Source organism: Thrips palmi, unplaced genomic scaffold, assembly GCF_012932325.1.
Source record: "Thrips palmi isolate BJ-2018 unplaced genomic scaffold, TpBJ-2018v1 HiC_scaffold_15, whole genome shotgun sequence".
In the NCBI taxonomy this organism is placed as follows: domain Eukaryota; kingdom Metazoa; phylum Arthropoda; class Insecta; order Thysanoptera; family Thripidae; genus Thrips; species Thrips palmi.
The window spans coordinates 13,936,687-13,950,686 of NW_023144624.1; the positions used below are offsets into that span (position 1 = coordinate 13,936,687).

The 14,000-nt window shown below is 54.7% G+C and overlaps 1 protein-coding gene across 2 annotated transcripts; it reads left to right on the forward strand.

Moving 5' to 3' along the window:
- The first annotated feature begins 407 nt into the window (after positions 1-407).
- Positions 408-13,710, forward strand: LOC117641637 (transmembrane protease serine 9-like). Of its 2 annotated transcripts, XM_034379130.1 has the most exons (12): positions 408-733; positions 1,271-1,585; positions 1,954-2,072; positions 2,420-2,526; positions 3,426-3,706; positions 4,028-4,182; positions 9,651-9,873; positions 11,543-11,784; positions 11,885-11,988; positions 12,579-12,835; positions 12,913-13,049; positions 13,444-13,710. In XM_034379130.1, the coding sequence occupies exons 1-12, from the start codon at positions 634-636 to the stop codon at positions 13,630-13,632; spliced, it is 2,229 nt and encodes a 742-aa protein (XP_034235021.1). In that variant the 5' UTR covers positions 408-633; the 3' UTR covers positions 13,633-13,710. The 2 variants fall into 2 exon arrangements, with proteins under 2 accessions (XP_034235021.1, XP_034235022.1); XM_034379131.1 differs by lacking the exon at positions 408-733 and having other exon boundaries at positions 1,500-1,585; positions 1,868-2,072.
- The last annotated feature ends 290 nt before the right edge of the window (positions 13,711-14,000 follow it).

Genomic DNA, 14,000 nt, shown 5'->3' on the forward strand with positions numbered 1-14,000 from the left:
TTGCGGCATCGCAAGCGCTTCTGGAGCGCTTTGAAAACGTTGTCCTCAACCGCTTTTGTTTGAAGCGCCTCCTTCCCTCCGGCGGCTCGGTGCAGGAGCGAATGTCTCGGTGGCACGACCGGTAGGCTTGCCGGCTCCAGCAGCGCGCGCCGCACTGAGTGGCCGCTGGCCGCGGCGCGTCCTGTGCCGCGACCCGTCCTTGTGACGTCAAATGGTGCGATGGGAGGCAGGCTGGGCCAGGCGGCAGGCAGCGCCAGCAGCGCCAGCAGCGCCAGCAGCGCCAGCAGCGCCAAGCCGGTTTGCGACTGTTTGCCGCTCGTTGCGAATCACTGCCGGTGCGTTGCCGCCTTGCCGGCACAGCGTGAGACACGGCACACCGGAACGGCCGGAACGCAGGGGCGCTGCTCAGTGGGCTGCAGCACCGCGCGGCGACACGTCGAGTCGCACGACGAGTCGCAGAACACTCCAGCCAGACAGCGCCGCGCGCAGCACCGCGGAGACCTCCGCCAGGCCGTCTTTGTTGGCCGTCTCGCGCCAGGCGGCCAGGGCCATGACCGTGACCGCGCGCGGTCGCGCGAAGGCAGAGTCCTCCTAGGGCCGCCGCCTCAGCAGGAGTCTTGCAGTTCTTCGAAAATGCGGGCCACGGCGCTCGGCCAGGGCTTGCTCCAGCTGTCGCTGCTGCTGGCGGCTGCAGCTCAGGAGTTTGAGTTCCCGACCCATGCCGCCGGTTCAGGTAACGGCCGGATGCTCCCTCTGGAAGGTGCACTTGCCTTGGTGACGGCCGGATGCTCCCTCTGGAAGGTGCTCTTGCCTTGGTGACGGCCGGATGTAGTGTTCCTTATCGGACGGGTCGTACGGTTTTGCACCGCCCGACGGCGCGGACAGCCTTCGGCCCGATCCGGCCCGCCCGATGAGCAAGCGGCTCGGACGGCATCGGACGGCCGTCAACCCGATCGTCTTGGCTACGTTTGCCGACTAGAGGGCAGCACCTGTCGGGACGGTTTGTGTCACATGCAGGGTGAGGGGCGGGGAGGGGCTGCTTCCGAGCCAGCCGATGTCCAAGCCGTGTCTTCGGCGGCACTTCGGAGCCACTTCGGTTTTTGAGTTTCGATGACACGTCGCGGTGCAGCGCTGCGGTCGAATTTTCACAGAACCCAACCGACCCGCCCAATGCGGAACACTAGCCGGATGCTCCCTCTCTGGAAGTGCACTTGCCTTGGTGACTGCCATTTGCCTTTTGCAAGTTGGAGTGCATGCTGCTTGCCGCCAGGCGTCCGCGAGGCGTGCGTGCTGGGCGGCCTCGGCGTCCCCGGCGGCGCGGCCGAGTGCCGGCCGCTGTCGGAGTGCCCCAGCGCGGTGGAGGACCGCCGCCAGGGCGGCCACCCGCAGCTGTGCGGCTTCCCGTCCGGAGGCTCCAGCATGCCCGACGTCTGCTGTCCTCTGCAGTACGGCAGGACCATGCCGTCGACGCCGCCCCCGCGGCCCGGCCCGCCTGACGGCCCGCCTGGCCTGTCCTGCGGCGCCTTCAACCGCAGCGTCGCCCTCGAGGACGTCATCGGCGGTCCGGGCAGCGTGGCCAGAAAGAGTGAGTGAGAAAGAATGAAACGCACAGTGCGCCAGAAGACCGGTGGAGGCGGCCAAGACGGGAGACGCGTTTTGGGCTCCAGGGTCGCTAAACAGGACTCGAACCGAACGTGTGACCCCCACCAATGGATTCCTCGTTCGCGGAGAGCAATCCATGAGTGGGGTCATGCGATCGGTTCGAGTCCCATTCAGCGACTGGAGCTCAAAACGCGTCTAGAATTTTGGCCGCCTGCGCCGGTCTTCTGGCCCACTGTGAAACGTAACCCCTGAGTGCGCTGCGCAGTCATTGGTTTCCCGACCCCTCTTCCCTTTCTCTCGCCCCGTCTGGCCTCCTCCACCGTCTCTTCGCTCACTCCCTCGCCCTCGCAGAGTGCCTGCAGTACCAGCGGCAGATCTGCTCCGGCGAGGTGAGCAGAGAGGACAGGACCAAATACGTCGCTTTCGGCGCCTACTTCTCCCCCGCCGACTCGATGGAGTACCCCCACATGGTGAGTGCCGCGGCATGCCGGCCGAGAGCCCCATCACAAGCAGCTCCATTCCGCCATGAGTCCGCGCACAGTGGGCCAGAAACCGGTGGAGGCGGCCGAAATTCTATACGCGTTTTGACCTCCAGATTCGCTGAATGGGACTCGAACCGACCGTTTGACCCCATCAATGGATTGCTCTCCGGACGAGGAATCCATTGGTGGGGTCACACGTTCGGTTCGAGTCCTGTTTAGTGACTCGGGAGCTCAAAACGCGTCTAGAATTTTGGCCGCCTCCGCCGGTTTCTGATCCACTGTGCCTCGGCAGAGTGCTTTCATAATGGTGTCTCGTCCCGCCCTGGGTGGCCCAGGCTCTGCTCGGCTACGGCGAGAAGGACGCCGTCGAGTACAGCTGCGGCGGCTCCCTCATCTCCCCGGACTTCGTCCTCACGGCGGCGCACTGCGTCGCCCTCGGCGCGTGAGTCTCTGCAGGCCGATTCCGAGAGTCGTTTTCGTCGCTCTGTCTCTCTCGCACCCACTCGGGACGCCGCATGAGTCCGAGAGACGCAGAGCGACGAAAACGATTCTCGGAATCAGTCTGCTGTCTTTCTCGCTCAGAGATGGAATTGCTGCAAAGGAAAGGGCTGTCGCCTAGGTTCCGAATGACCGTTTCGTCGCGCTGCCTCTCTCGCACCAGTGCGGGATGGCCGAGGGGTGACCCACTGTAAGATTCTGTAGGGAAAGTGGGAATGTGTTGGAATGTCCAAGATTTCTGGTGTATTTGTCACCCATGCCTACTTACAGGCGTTTTCGCCATCTGACTGTGGAATGTGTTCAAATTTTGTACAATAAATGTGGGAACACTGAAAAACCAAACGTGGTCTAGACCGCACCAAGTGGTGCGGTCAAATGGGTGCCATTTTGACCGCATCAGTAGGAGCGGTCTAGACCACGTTTGGTGCGTTTCGAGGGGGAAATCACTCCTAAAACCTACGACCCGACTATTACGCCTATAACGCTCTATTACGCCTCAAAATATAGCGATTTAGCTGAAAACAGACCAAAAAAACCCTAAAATAGATCAAATTTTGAGAATTTCAGCTATTACGCTACTATTACGCACACTATTACGCGTGCTATTACGGACAGGGTGACCCGACTATTACGCGAGTGCTTTCCCCCTCGGTGCGTTTGGTGTGGTCTAGACCGAACCAAACGTGGCCAAACGTGGTCTATTTGACCACACCAGTGGTGCGGTCTAGACCACGTGTGGTTTTTCAGTGAAGTTGTTTCCCCCTCGGGGATGCCCCATGGCAGCGCTACGAAAGAATCATTGGGACTCAGGCGACCCTGATGTGACGCTGCTCCCTCCAACAGGTCCAGGGTGCGCTGGGTGCTGCTGGGCGCGCTGAACCGCACCGAGTCGCTGGCGGACAAGGGCACGCGGCAGCTGCTGGAGGTGGCCGAGGTGGTGGTGCACCCCGAGTACACGGTGCGGGCGCGCTACCACGACATCGCCCTGCTGCGCCTGGCCGGGAGCGCGCGCCTCGCGGAGGACGACGTGCGGCCGGCCTGCCTGCACACCGACCTGGACGGCGACACGGACACGCTGCGCGGCGAGCTGGCCGTCGTCACTGGCTGGGGCGCGGAGGCCTATGGTCGGTGGGGACGTCCAACGCACAGTGGGCCAGAAGACCGGCGGAGGCGGCCAAAACTCTAGGCGCGTTTTGAGCCCCAGAGTCGCTAAACAGGGCTCGAACCGAACGTGTGATCCCACCAATGCACTCCTCGTTCGGAGAGCAATCCATTGGTGGTGTCAGACGTTCGGTTCGAGTCCCATTTGGCGACTCTGGAGCTCAAAACGCGTCTAGAGTTTTGGCCGCCGGTGCCGGTCTTCTGGCCCAGCGTGCAGCGCGAAATACCTTCCTTTCGCTCGAGACCTATGTTTTGTTGGGCGTTTCACGGCGTTTCACTTCCAGGCGACGACGGCAGCGAGAGGCTGCTCAAAGGCAACGTGACGCTGCGCGGGCTGGCCGAGTGCAACACCCTGGACTCGCGGCTGGCGCGGGGGCTGGACCCGCGGACGCACCTCTGCGCCGGCGGGGACGGCGCCAACCCCACCGACGCCTGCAACGTGAGCGAACTGGACGAAGTCGGCCACTAGTCCACCAAGTGTGCATTGAGTGGTTGAACGGCAGGGAAAGTTTCCAAAGCCGGCCACCTTGTGGGTCAGAAGACCGGTGGAGGCGGCCGAAACTGTAGATGCGTTTTGAGCTCCAGCGTGAGGGGTGACCGGGGGTGACCCGCTGTAAAATTTTGTGTACAATAATTTGTGTGAATGTGCAAGAATGTGCAAGATTTCTGGCGTTTTTGCCACATATGTTTGCCTACTTACAGGCGTTTTTTCCACACATGTTGCCTTCTTATAGGCGTTTTTGCCACCTGAATGAGGAATGTGGTCTGGGAAGCTGTCCCCCACCCCCTCGCTCCAGAGTGGCTAAACGGGACGAACCGAACGTGTGGTCCGCCAAAGGATTGCTCTCCGAACGAGGAATCCATTGGTGGCGTTACACGTTCGGTTCCCGTCCCGTTTATCGACACTGGATACCTTGACACTGGAGCTCAAAACGCGTCAAGAATTTTTTCCGCCTCCACCGGTCTTGTCTTGTGGCGGCCCACCGTGGGCAGGCTGGGCCCAGGATCCCCTTCCCACGTCGACACCTGAACAGAAGACCCGGCTATGAGGCACTTTTTTTAAGAAGTCCGATCGAAAAACATGACCACCGCCGATTTCATCGCCATTTGGGTCGAAGGTACCCCTTATGGGTCTAAGAAAAGCCCTAAAATATTGGGGTCGAAAAACGCATGGTTTGGATGTTATTCACGATTTTCGTTTTCTCTGACACAATTTAGGTGAATTTGGTCAAAATGTAAAAATCGATATTGCTCGGTCCCTGTCGGCTCCAGCTGCCTAAAAATTTACTCTCTCATGTAAAATCGGCCGAGGAACAAGAATCCGGCGTCGGTTTTCCGATTGGACTGCCCAAATTTTGACCATGGCTGTTTTCCCATTTTTGCAGTCATTTCTTGTATCTCTGGGGTTTTGGTGATGGACATCGATTTTGACCGATCCCGGGGGTGGAATTTGAAGATAAAGGATCAAACTAAAATATTCCGTCATAAAAAATTTGTGTATAGGGCAGCCCTAGCAGCAGCTACAAAAACCGTGAAAATGCATGTTTTGAGCAGAAAACTGCCCCTCTTTGTTCTTTCCACAGGACTGCGGTGGAAAGGCAGCGTGCTCCAGTGTGAGGGAGGCCTTCTGAGGCGCTGGCACTCATGTGGAAGCAGCGCACCATAGCCCAGCGCCAACACACAGGCAGCGAAACACGGACCTGCCTACGTAACGCCTGCGAACTGGAAGGTAGGCACGCCCGCCAAACGCCGCTGCGTGGCTGGCTGCCTACCCGCCGTGCTCGCAGGCGCTTGCTCCATCTCGCCATGGTCTCCCCATTCAGTTCACACTTGTAACAATGTTGAGCCGTGGTGTCCTCGCAAAATCGTCGCGGTAACTCCTCTCGTGGAGAATTCGGAATTTGGAAACAAGGGACTAGCCTTGGAAAGCAAGGGAGCCTCTCTCTCCTTGAAATGGGAGCACACTTCCAAGGAACTTCCGTGAAGTGTTCCATCTTTCCTTGTTTTGAAAATAAAATGTCCTTGTCATTCAAGGAGTTGCACTAACTGTGCCCTAGGTCTCTAAGGAGTCAAAAGGAAACCCTACGCTGCAAATCCAAGGGGAGGACAGGTCGACGGGGGCTCATACATGTTAAAAGCACTTTTTTTAAAAAAAAAATTTGATGTAGACGGATTAAGATTTTACAATTTCTGTGTTAAAATCCTTTTAGATAATTGAGTAAGCTTCATTTTGGCTTAAGGGAAAGTGACTTTGGACATTTTTTGGAGATTTAGTCGAAACGTTTAAAATTTTGCTTCTCGTAAGATTTTGTTCGCCTACTTGCTCAGATCTGTGGGGAAAAAATCAGGGAGACTCATCCCCAGTAGTGTCATAGAATTGACTAGAATGGGCTTTATATCTGCAATAGTTTTCAAGAAAAAAAATAAAACCAATTTTTTTAACAATTTTTTAAACAAATTTTTCAACAAAAAATTGTTTTTATTTTTTTCTTGAAAACGATTGCAGATATAAAGCCCATTCTAGTCAATTCTATGACACTACTGGGGATGAGTCTCCCTGATTTTTTCCCCACAGATCTGAGCAAGTATGCGAACAAAATCTTACGAGAAGCAAAATTTTAAACCTTTCGACTACACTGATAGAAAAGATGCTGTTAATTAACAGCATATATCCTGTTAAGTTTTTTAGCAACACTTGTTGTAGAAGAACGGCATATTGTTGGACACTGAGTCGTCATCCAACAGCAGTGTTGTAAAAAGGGATGATGGCTCTCTGTATCTGATCTCTGACAATAAGTTGTTGTGTAACAGAATTACCATTTCCAAATGGCACCAACCTGTTCATAAACAACACTTTTTCTGTTTTCAAACAAAAGAAGTTGTTATACATTTACAAAAAAAATGTCGAGGGTCCTAATAGTCTTATCCAATACTAGCAGTCATTCAGAAACGCTCTTTTCTGTTTACAAACAGCACTGTTCTTCAACGCGGTCTCTCTGTTATTCACAAAAAGGAAATAGGAGTTTCCTGACGGCTCAAACAAGACATTTGTTTTGTAACAGTTCGTGCAGTTCTTGGACAGTTCACCGCTGTTTAAAAATTGGAAGTGTTGCTAAAAAACTTTACAACACAAATGCTGTTCAGAAACAACAGAATTAATTTTGACATAGTTGGAGTTTGATTTGAGCCGTGAGCTGCAAAATACTCCGTCAAATCTTCAATTGAATGGTGTTGTTTTTAAATGACAGGATACCGTTCCAAAACAGCATATATCATTAATTTTACAAACAAGATGTTCTGTTTTCCAGCATTGGAAATCGACTATATTTGTTGTTTTCTCCAATGATGAAACTTGCTGTTTCCTAACAGTATTTGTGCTGTTTTAAGTTCCGATGACACGTGCTGCTTAAAAGCAAATCACTCGTTGGTAAATGTGCTGTTTTCCTACAGTTTCTTTTAACAGTGTAAATCTCCAAAAAATGTCCAAAGTCACTTTTCCTTAAGCCAAAATGAAGCTTACTCAATTATCAAAAAGGATTTTAACACAGAAATTGTAAAATCTTAATCCGTCTACATCAAAAAATTTTTTTTTCAAAGTGCTTTTAACATGTATGAGCCCCCTTAAGGCGTAGACCATTTTGTCCTACGCTGGCAAGTGTCGACCAGCTGTATCCGACGCTCTGATGTGTCGACCACACTGTGTCCGACGCCTGCATGCGTAGGACACTGTTTGTCCTACGGCAAATTACACTCAGTTTCTTGTTGTGGCCCAACACTTCAGCCGTCGGACACTGTGTGCTCGACACTTGCAGGCGTCAGACACTGTGTGGTCGACACTTGCAGGCGTCGGACACTGTGTGGTCGAAACTTGCAGGCGTTGGACACTGTGTGGTCGACACTTCAAAGCGTCGGACACAACTGGTCGACACTTGCAAGCGTAGGACGAACTGGTCTACGCCTTAAAGTGTCGACTACACTTGGATTTGCAGTGTAGGAAGCTTGGACAGTAAAATGCCGTAAATACGCAGGAGAACCATGTTCTAGTATTGTCCGTGGAGACATGGCGTGCCCGCCGGACCGCAAACATGGTTCTCGTACTTTTTGTGGTGTCGCCTGAACAAGAAAATGATTTGTGTGAACCGAACTTTGAATTTCAAATCGATTTACATTGATTGAATTGTCAATATTTCGGCACAAATCACAAATTATATTTGAACACGCTACGAGAACAGGGTTCTCGTACGATGACGTCCCATAAGCCGATACGGCAAAGGCTCAGACGACGACACGAGAACATGGTTCTCGTATAGAAGATTTTTGGCGCATGGTGTTCGGGTGGTCATACCAAGTCCGTATCCATGTGCCATGTTTTGGCGACGTACGGTTCGGTATTTTGCACCTTAGGCCTCTAAGGCTTTGCCGCCAAAATTGGCCTTTGGCGCGAAGGTGTTAAAAAATATTAAAAGAAAGTAAGCAATGTACTGGCCTTGGGTTTGGTACTTCGGACGGAAGGCCCAGGACCGATGAAAACGATGCTTTTCATCGGTAGGATTTTAAAATTTTAACCAAATTCTCCACGAGAGGAGTTACGCGACGATTTGCGAGGACCCACGGCTCAACATTGTTACAAGTGTGAACTGAATGGGGAGACCATGGCGAGATGGAGCAAGCGCCTGCGAGCACGGCGGGTAGGCACCCAGCCACGCAGCGGCGTTTGGCGGGCGTGCCCCTTCCAGTTCGCAGGCGTTACGAGGCAGGTCCGTGTTTCGCTGCCTGTGTGTTGGCGCTGGGTATGGGGCGCTGCTTCCACATGAGTGCCAGGCCTCAGAAGGCCCCCCTCACACTGGAGCACGCTGCCTTTCCACCGCAGTCCTGTGGAAAGAACAAAGGGGCAGTTTCTGCTCAAAACATGCATTTTCAGGGTTTTTTGTAGCTGCTGCTAGGGCTGCCCTATACACAAATTTTTTATGAGGGAAATTTTTAGTTTGATCCTTTATCTTCAAATTCCCCCCCCGGGATCGGTCAAAATCGATGTCCATCCCCAAAAACCCCAGAGATACAAGAAATGACTGCAAAAATGGGAAAACAGCCATGGTCAAAATTTGGGCAGTCCAATCGGAAAACCGACGCCGGATTCTTGTTCCCCGGCCGATTTTTCATGAGAGAGTAAATTTTTAGGCAGCTGGAGCCGACAGGGACCGAGCAATATCGATTTTTTCATTTTGACCAAATTCACCAAATTGTGTCAGGAAAACGAAAAACGTGAATAACATCCAAACCTGCGTTTTTCGCCCCCCAAAATTTTAGGGCTTTTCTTAGACCCCTAAGGGGACCTTCGACCCCAAAAGGCGATGAAATCGGCGGGGTCATGTTTTTTGATCGGACTTCTTAAAAAAAAATGCCTCTATCTTTTTAGAGCGATTTGAGAACCGGCTACCTTTTCAGAGCGATCCGAGAATCGGCTATCTTTTCAAAGCGACCCGAGAACCGGCTATCTTTTACGAGCGATCCGAGAACCGGCTATCTTTTCAGAGCGGTCCGAGAACCCGGGTAACTGACTTTTTTAAGAAATTGAGTTTTTACATTAATCGATAGAACAGGTGATGCGGATTATTTTAATGTAAGAAACTCAATTTCTTAAAAAAAGTCAGTTAGCCGGTTCTCGGACCGCTCTGAAAAGATAGCCGGTTCTCGGATCGCTCGTAAAAGATAGCCGGTTCTCAGGTCGCTTTGAAAAGATAGCCGATTCTCGGATCGCTCTGAAAAGGTAGCCGGTTCTCAAATCGCTCTGAAAAGATAGCCGGGTCTTCTGTTCAGGTGTCGACGTTGCCGCGCGCTGCTCAACCTTGAGAGGAGGACGCCCTCCTCTCAAGGCTCAACCAACTCCTCCTCGGTCTCGGTCCGCAGGGCGACTCCGGCGGCCCGCTGCAGTTCCCCGCCCTGCAGGGCGACCCCGCCTGCATGTTCAGGGTGGCCGGCGTGGTGTCCTTCGGGCCGCCGTGCGGCATCGGGCTGCCCGGCGTGTACACCAAGGTGGCGCCCTACGTGCCCTGGATCGAGAAGATCGTCTGGCCGGAGGCGCGGGCCGAGTGCTTCCCGGACACGGGGCCCGGCACGGTGGCGCGGCGCGGTGAGTCTCTCAGCCTGCGGGGTAGGCCGTCCCGTCACACAGCGCGATGCGGCGACGGCCTACCCTCCGGGTGCTCCATTACCATTGCCATTACGGGCCAGAGCACAAACGATCGTATGCCGTTTCGGGCCCAACACATGCCATGCCCGCTTGTTCTGCAAAACGCGACATGGCCGTCCTTACTAGGATGACACTTCATCCCGGCGAGAAGAGCCTCAAGCGACTACAAGCCCCCGCTCGCAGTATGACCAGTCAGGGAGGAGAGGAGGTGTACATCCCCTCCGAGGGGGGGACTAGACACCCAATCGCCGTGCTGCGCATGTTGGCCACAGTGGGCCAGAGGACCGGCGCCGCACCGGTCTCTTGACGCTTTTTAAGCGGTCTTGCTACCGCTTCTATCTCTACATCCGACCCATCCGTTCCATTCATCCGTCCGTCCGTCCGTCCAATCCGTCCAATCCATCCATCCATCCATCCATCCATCCATCCATTCACTGCGCTCGGCCGGCCGCGCTCGGAGGGGACTGCATGGTCGTGTTGGTCGTCGTCGTCTGTCGTCGTCCCGCCGCGCCGCGCCTCCCTTCCTTCCCCCTCAGGCGCCCCGGCCTGCCAAGCGGCCTGCCTGGCTGCCTGCCTGCCCGGCGCCCCGAGGCGGCCTGCCTGCCCGGCGGCCTGCCTGCCTGCCCGCAATAACAATAACGATTCTGTGATTGATATGGTATTCTCAGATGCAAAGAATGTTCACGTCGAGAGATACCAGTCTTATTTTTCAGACCATGTGCCATTAATAGCTCTTATACCAAGAGAGGATTTGTAATCACTAATAATGAATATATTTTGAATTCTAATGGAATGTATCTTCATACAAACCCTACCTATCACCAGCATACTATGAATGCGCCTGGAGCGCGCAGCGCACTTCAGGCCGCTTGGCTAAGCTTGCCTTGGCTGAACTTTTTTTTAGCTCCAGAGTCGCTAAATGGGACCCTACCAATGAACCCCTCGTTCGGAGAGCAAGACATTGGTGGGGTCACTTGTTCGGTTCTAGTCCCATTTGGCGACTTTGGAGCTCAAAACGCGTCTGGGAATTTCGACAGCGGCCTTCTGGCCCACTGCGCGCTGGGGCTGTGCGACGACGACGCTTGGCGAGCGCCAGCATCATGCTCTGCCTCCTCTTTGGCACTGAGGCACTGTCGCACGAGGGGTCAACCCCTCTGGTAATCGTGTGTACTCTTCGTCCAGTAATCATTGGTAATCACACGCCAAAACTGGCTATTGTCGCCGTTTTTATCGGATTTCGGGGGTTTTTCTCATGAAAAGAGGCCAAAATGCTCTAAGCTGGCCAAAATTATAGTTTTTTTTGAGTATTTTTGTAGGTAATCCGAGGGGGTATGCGCTCTCTGAACCTGTGTACCGACTATTACGCTATTACGCTCTATTACGCCACAAATTAATCGGAATTTAGCTAAAAACGGCCTAAAACACACCAAAATTGATAAAATTTTGACAATTTCGACTATTACGCGACTATTACGCGTATTATTACGCAAGCTATTACAGATAGAGTGAACCGACTATTACGCGAGTGCATACCCCCTCGAGGTAATCACTGGTAATCTGTAATCTTGTGTACACTCCTGAGCTGAGTGGTTGACCCCTCCTGTCGCAGCGTGCGAGCGGTACCTCCGGAGCTTCTGCGGCCGCAGCCTCCCCTTCCGCACGGCCGTGCCGGGCAGTCGCGAGGCCGAGCAGTGCCACTTCCAGGAGACGGTGCCTCCGGTCGGAGCCCCGCGGCCGGAAGAGGACGGCGGCGCCGCGCTCCCCGCCGCAACGCTGCCCTCGGGGCTGCCCGCCGGCCCTGGAGCCGGCCGCGGCTTCGAGTTCGCCGGCGTCACCGAGTTCCCCCACCAGGTACGCGGCGTTGGCGGCGACGTGACGTTCGCGGCGGCCGGCGCACTCACCGCGCCCACGCATGGGACTGTGCCGAAGGTGACTCGCTCTGGTGCTGCAGGTGCTGCTGTCGTACGACCGCGAGGCCAGGGAAGTGGCCTGCGCGGGCGCGCTGGTCGCCCCCAACTACGTCCTCACGGCGGCCCACTGCGCCACGCTCGCTTGGTAGGTAAAGGTTAGATCGCCCCGCCGCGCCAACCACACTGGCAGAACTAAAGCGTACTTCTACGCCTTTCTCCAAGCGTAGTAGAACTACGCTCGGCTTCAAGTGTAGAGAAGAAATTCTCCCATGCATTTAGATAGCCGTGAGAGAGGCGAAAATGAGAACTATAGTTCTCCATTTCGCCTCTCTCTCGGCTATCTAAATGCATGGGAGAATTTCTTCTCTACGCTTGACTTGAGCGTAAAGTCTTCAAGCGCAGTTGTATGCTTGAATGAAGCATACAACTACGCTCCAGTTTTACCAGTGCATCCTGTCCTAGCCGAACGTCGTGACGCTGCACAGTGGGTCAGAAGACCGGTGGAGGCGGCCAAAACCCTAGACGCGTTTTGAGCTCAAGAGTAGCTAAACAGGACTCGAGCCGAACGTGTGACCCCACCATTGATCTCCAAACGAGGAATCCATTGGTGGGGACACACGCTCGGTTCGAGTCCCATTTAGCGACTCTGGAGCTCAAAACGCGTCTTGAGTTTTGGCCGCCTCCACCGGTCTCCTGGCGCACTGTACGCTGGACGGCGCCCGTTCCGTGTTCCAGTGGCAGACAGGTGCAGCAGGTGCTGGTGGGCAAGAGGGCTCGCACTTCGATCCCCATCGACGTGCTGGACGTGGAGGCCGTGGTGGTGCACCCGCAGTTCGACCGCGACACGCGTCGCTACGACGTGGCCCTGCTGCGCCTGGCCCAGCCCGTCTCCCTCGGCATCCAGGCCCGGCCGGCCTGCCTCCAGACGGACGGCGACGACGACGTGATGGACAGCCTCCTCACGGCCTCCGGCATGACGGCGACGGGCAGATGTGAGTTTGGATCTTGGCGGCAGACTGCCTCCTGAATTTTTTTTTATTTTTGACTTCGCGTTTCTTGGCCTTGCCAGGGGAGGACGTCGAGGGGGAGATGCGCAAGGCGACCGTCGGCGTGGAGGCCGCCGCTGCCTGCAGGGCGCGCCAGCCCCGCGTCGCCGACGTCGCCGACCACCAGCTGTGCACGAAGCCCGGCGGACCGCCAGTGCCCGTGAGTATCACTGCCTCAACCGGCAGCACGGGGTGCGGAAGGTGCGGGCGGGATGTTGAAGGGGGTGATGTCGTGGTGGAAGCCGCCAGGGCACAGTGGGCCAGAAGACCGCTGCAGGTGGACAAAATTCTCTAGACGCATGTTGAGCTCCAGAGTCGCGAAACAGGACTCGAACCGAACGTGTGACCCCACCAATGGAGTGGGATTCCTCGTCCGGAGAGCAATCCATTCGTTGGGTCACACGTTCGGTTCGAGTCCTATTCCTCCGGGGCTCAAAACACGTCGAGAATTTTGACCACCTCTGGTCTTCCGGCCCACTGTGCAGGGCTGTCCAACGCCCGCCCTGTCTAGCAACTTTAGATTTCAGTTCTGATTTCTGTGCGTTCTTTTGAAGGGGGAGACGGGCGGGCCGATCCAGGTCGTGCACCGCGTGCTGGACGGACTCAGCGTCCACCGAGTGGTGGGCATCCTGTCCAGGCTGTCCCCGTGTGGCTCCGGACGCGACTCCGGACGCCCCGACGTCTACACCAAGGTGGCCGACGTCGTGCCCTGGATCGAGAGCGTGGTCTGGCCAGCGGGCTGAGTGGAGCCGAAGGGGAGCCCAGACTCCGTGAAGGATCTTCAACTTTGAGTCAGAATAAAAGACGGCATTCTCTTTGGACCTTGTCTTTTATTTAACCAATAATATTTCGACACCTGGCGAATATTCTTCTACATCATAAAGCGTGAGGAGGAAAATGACCAGACTGGTTTCAAACAAGCTTGGAATGCATATAGTAAACATGTGAACACATACAAAAAAGTGCTTAAGTGAGTCTTTCTTTCAAGACCATGGATGAATTAAAATCCGGCGAGATCCAGTTCATGGTGGAGCGTCGAGCAGACACTGCAAAAGAAATGTCATGTCAATGCCGTTAATTTTTTACCAGTTTTCACTGTAGGTCAATTCAC

Excerpts from the sequence above, each read along its gene's own strand:
- LOC117641637 (XM_034379130.1), top strand. The coding sequence starts at position 634 with ATGCGGGCCACGGCGCTCGGCCAGGGCTTGCTCCAGCTGTCGCTGCTG. Across the intron at positions 2,073-2,419 it reads CGATGGAGTACCCCCACATG|GCTCTGCTCGGCTACGGCGA; the intron begins GTGAGTGCCGCG and ends TGGGTGGCCCAG. Across the intron at positions 9,874-11,542 it reads CGGCACGGTGGCGCGGCGCG|CGTGCGAGCGGTACCTCCGG; the intron begins GTGAGTCTCTCA and ends CTCCTGTCGCAG.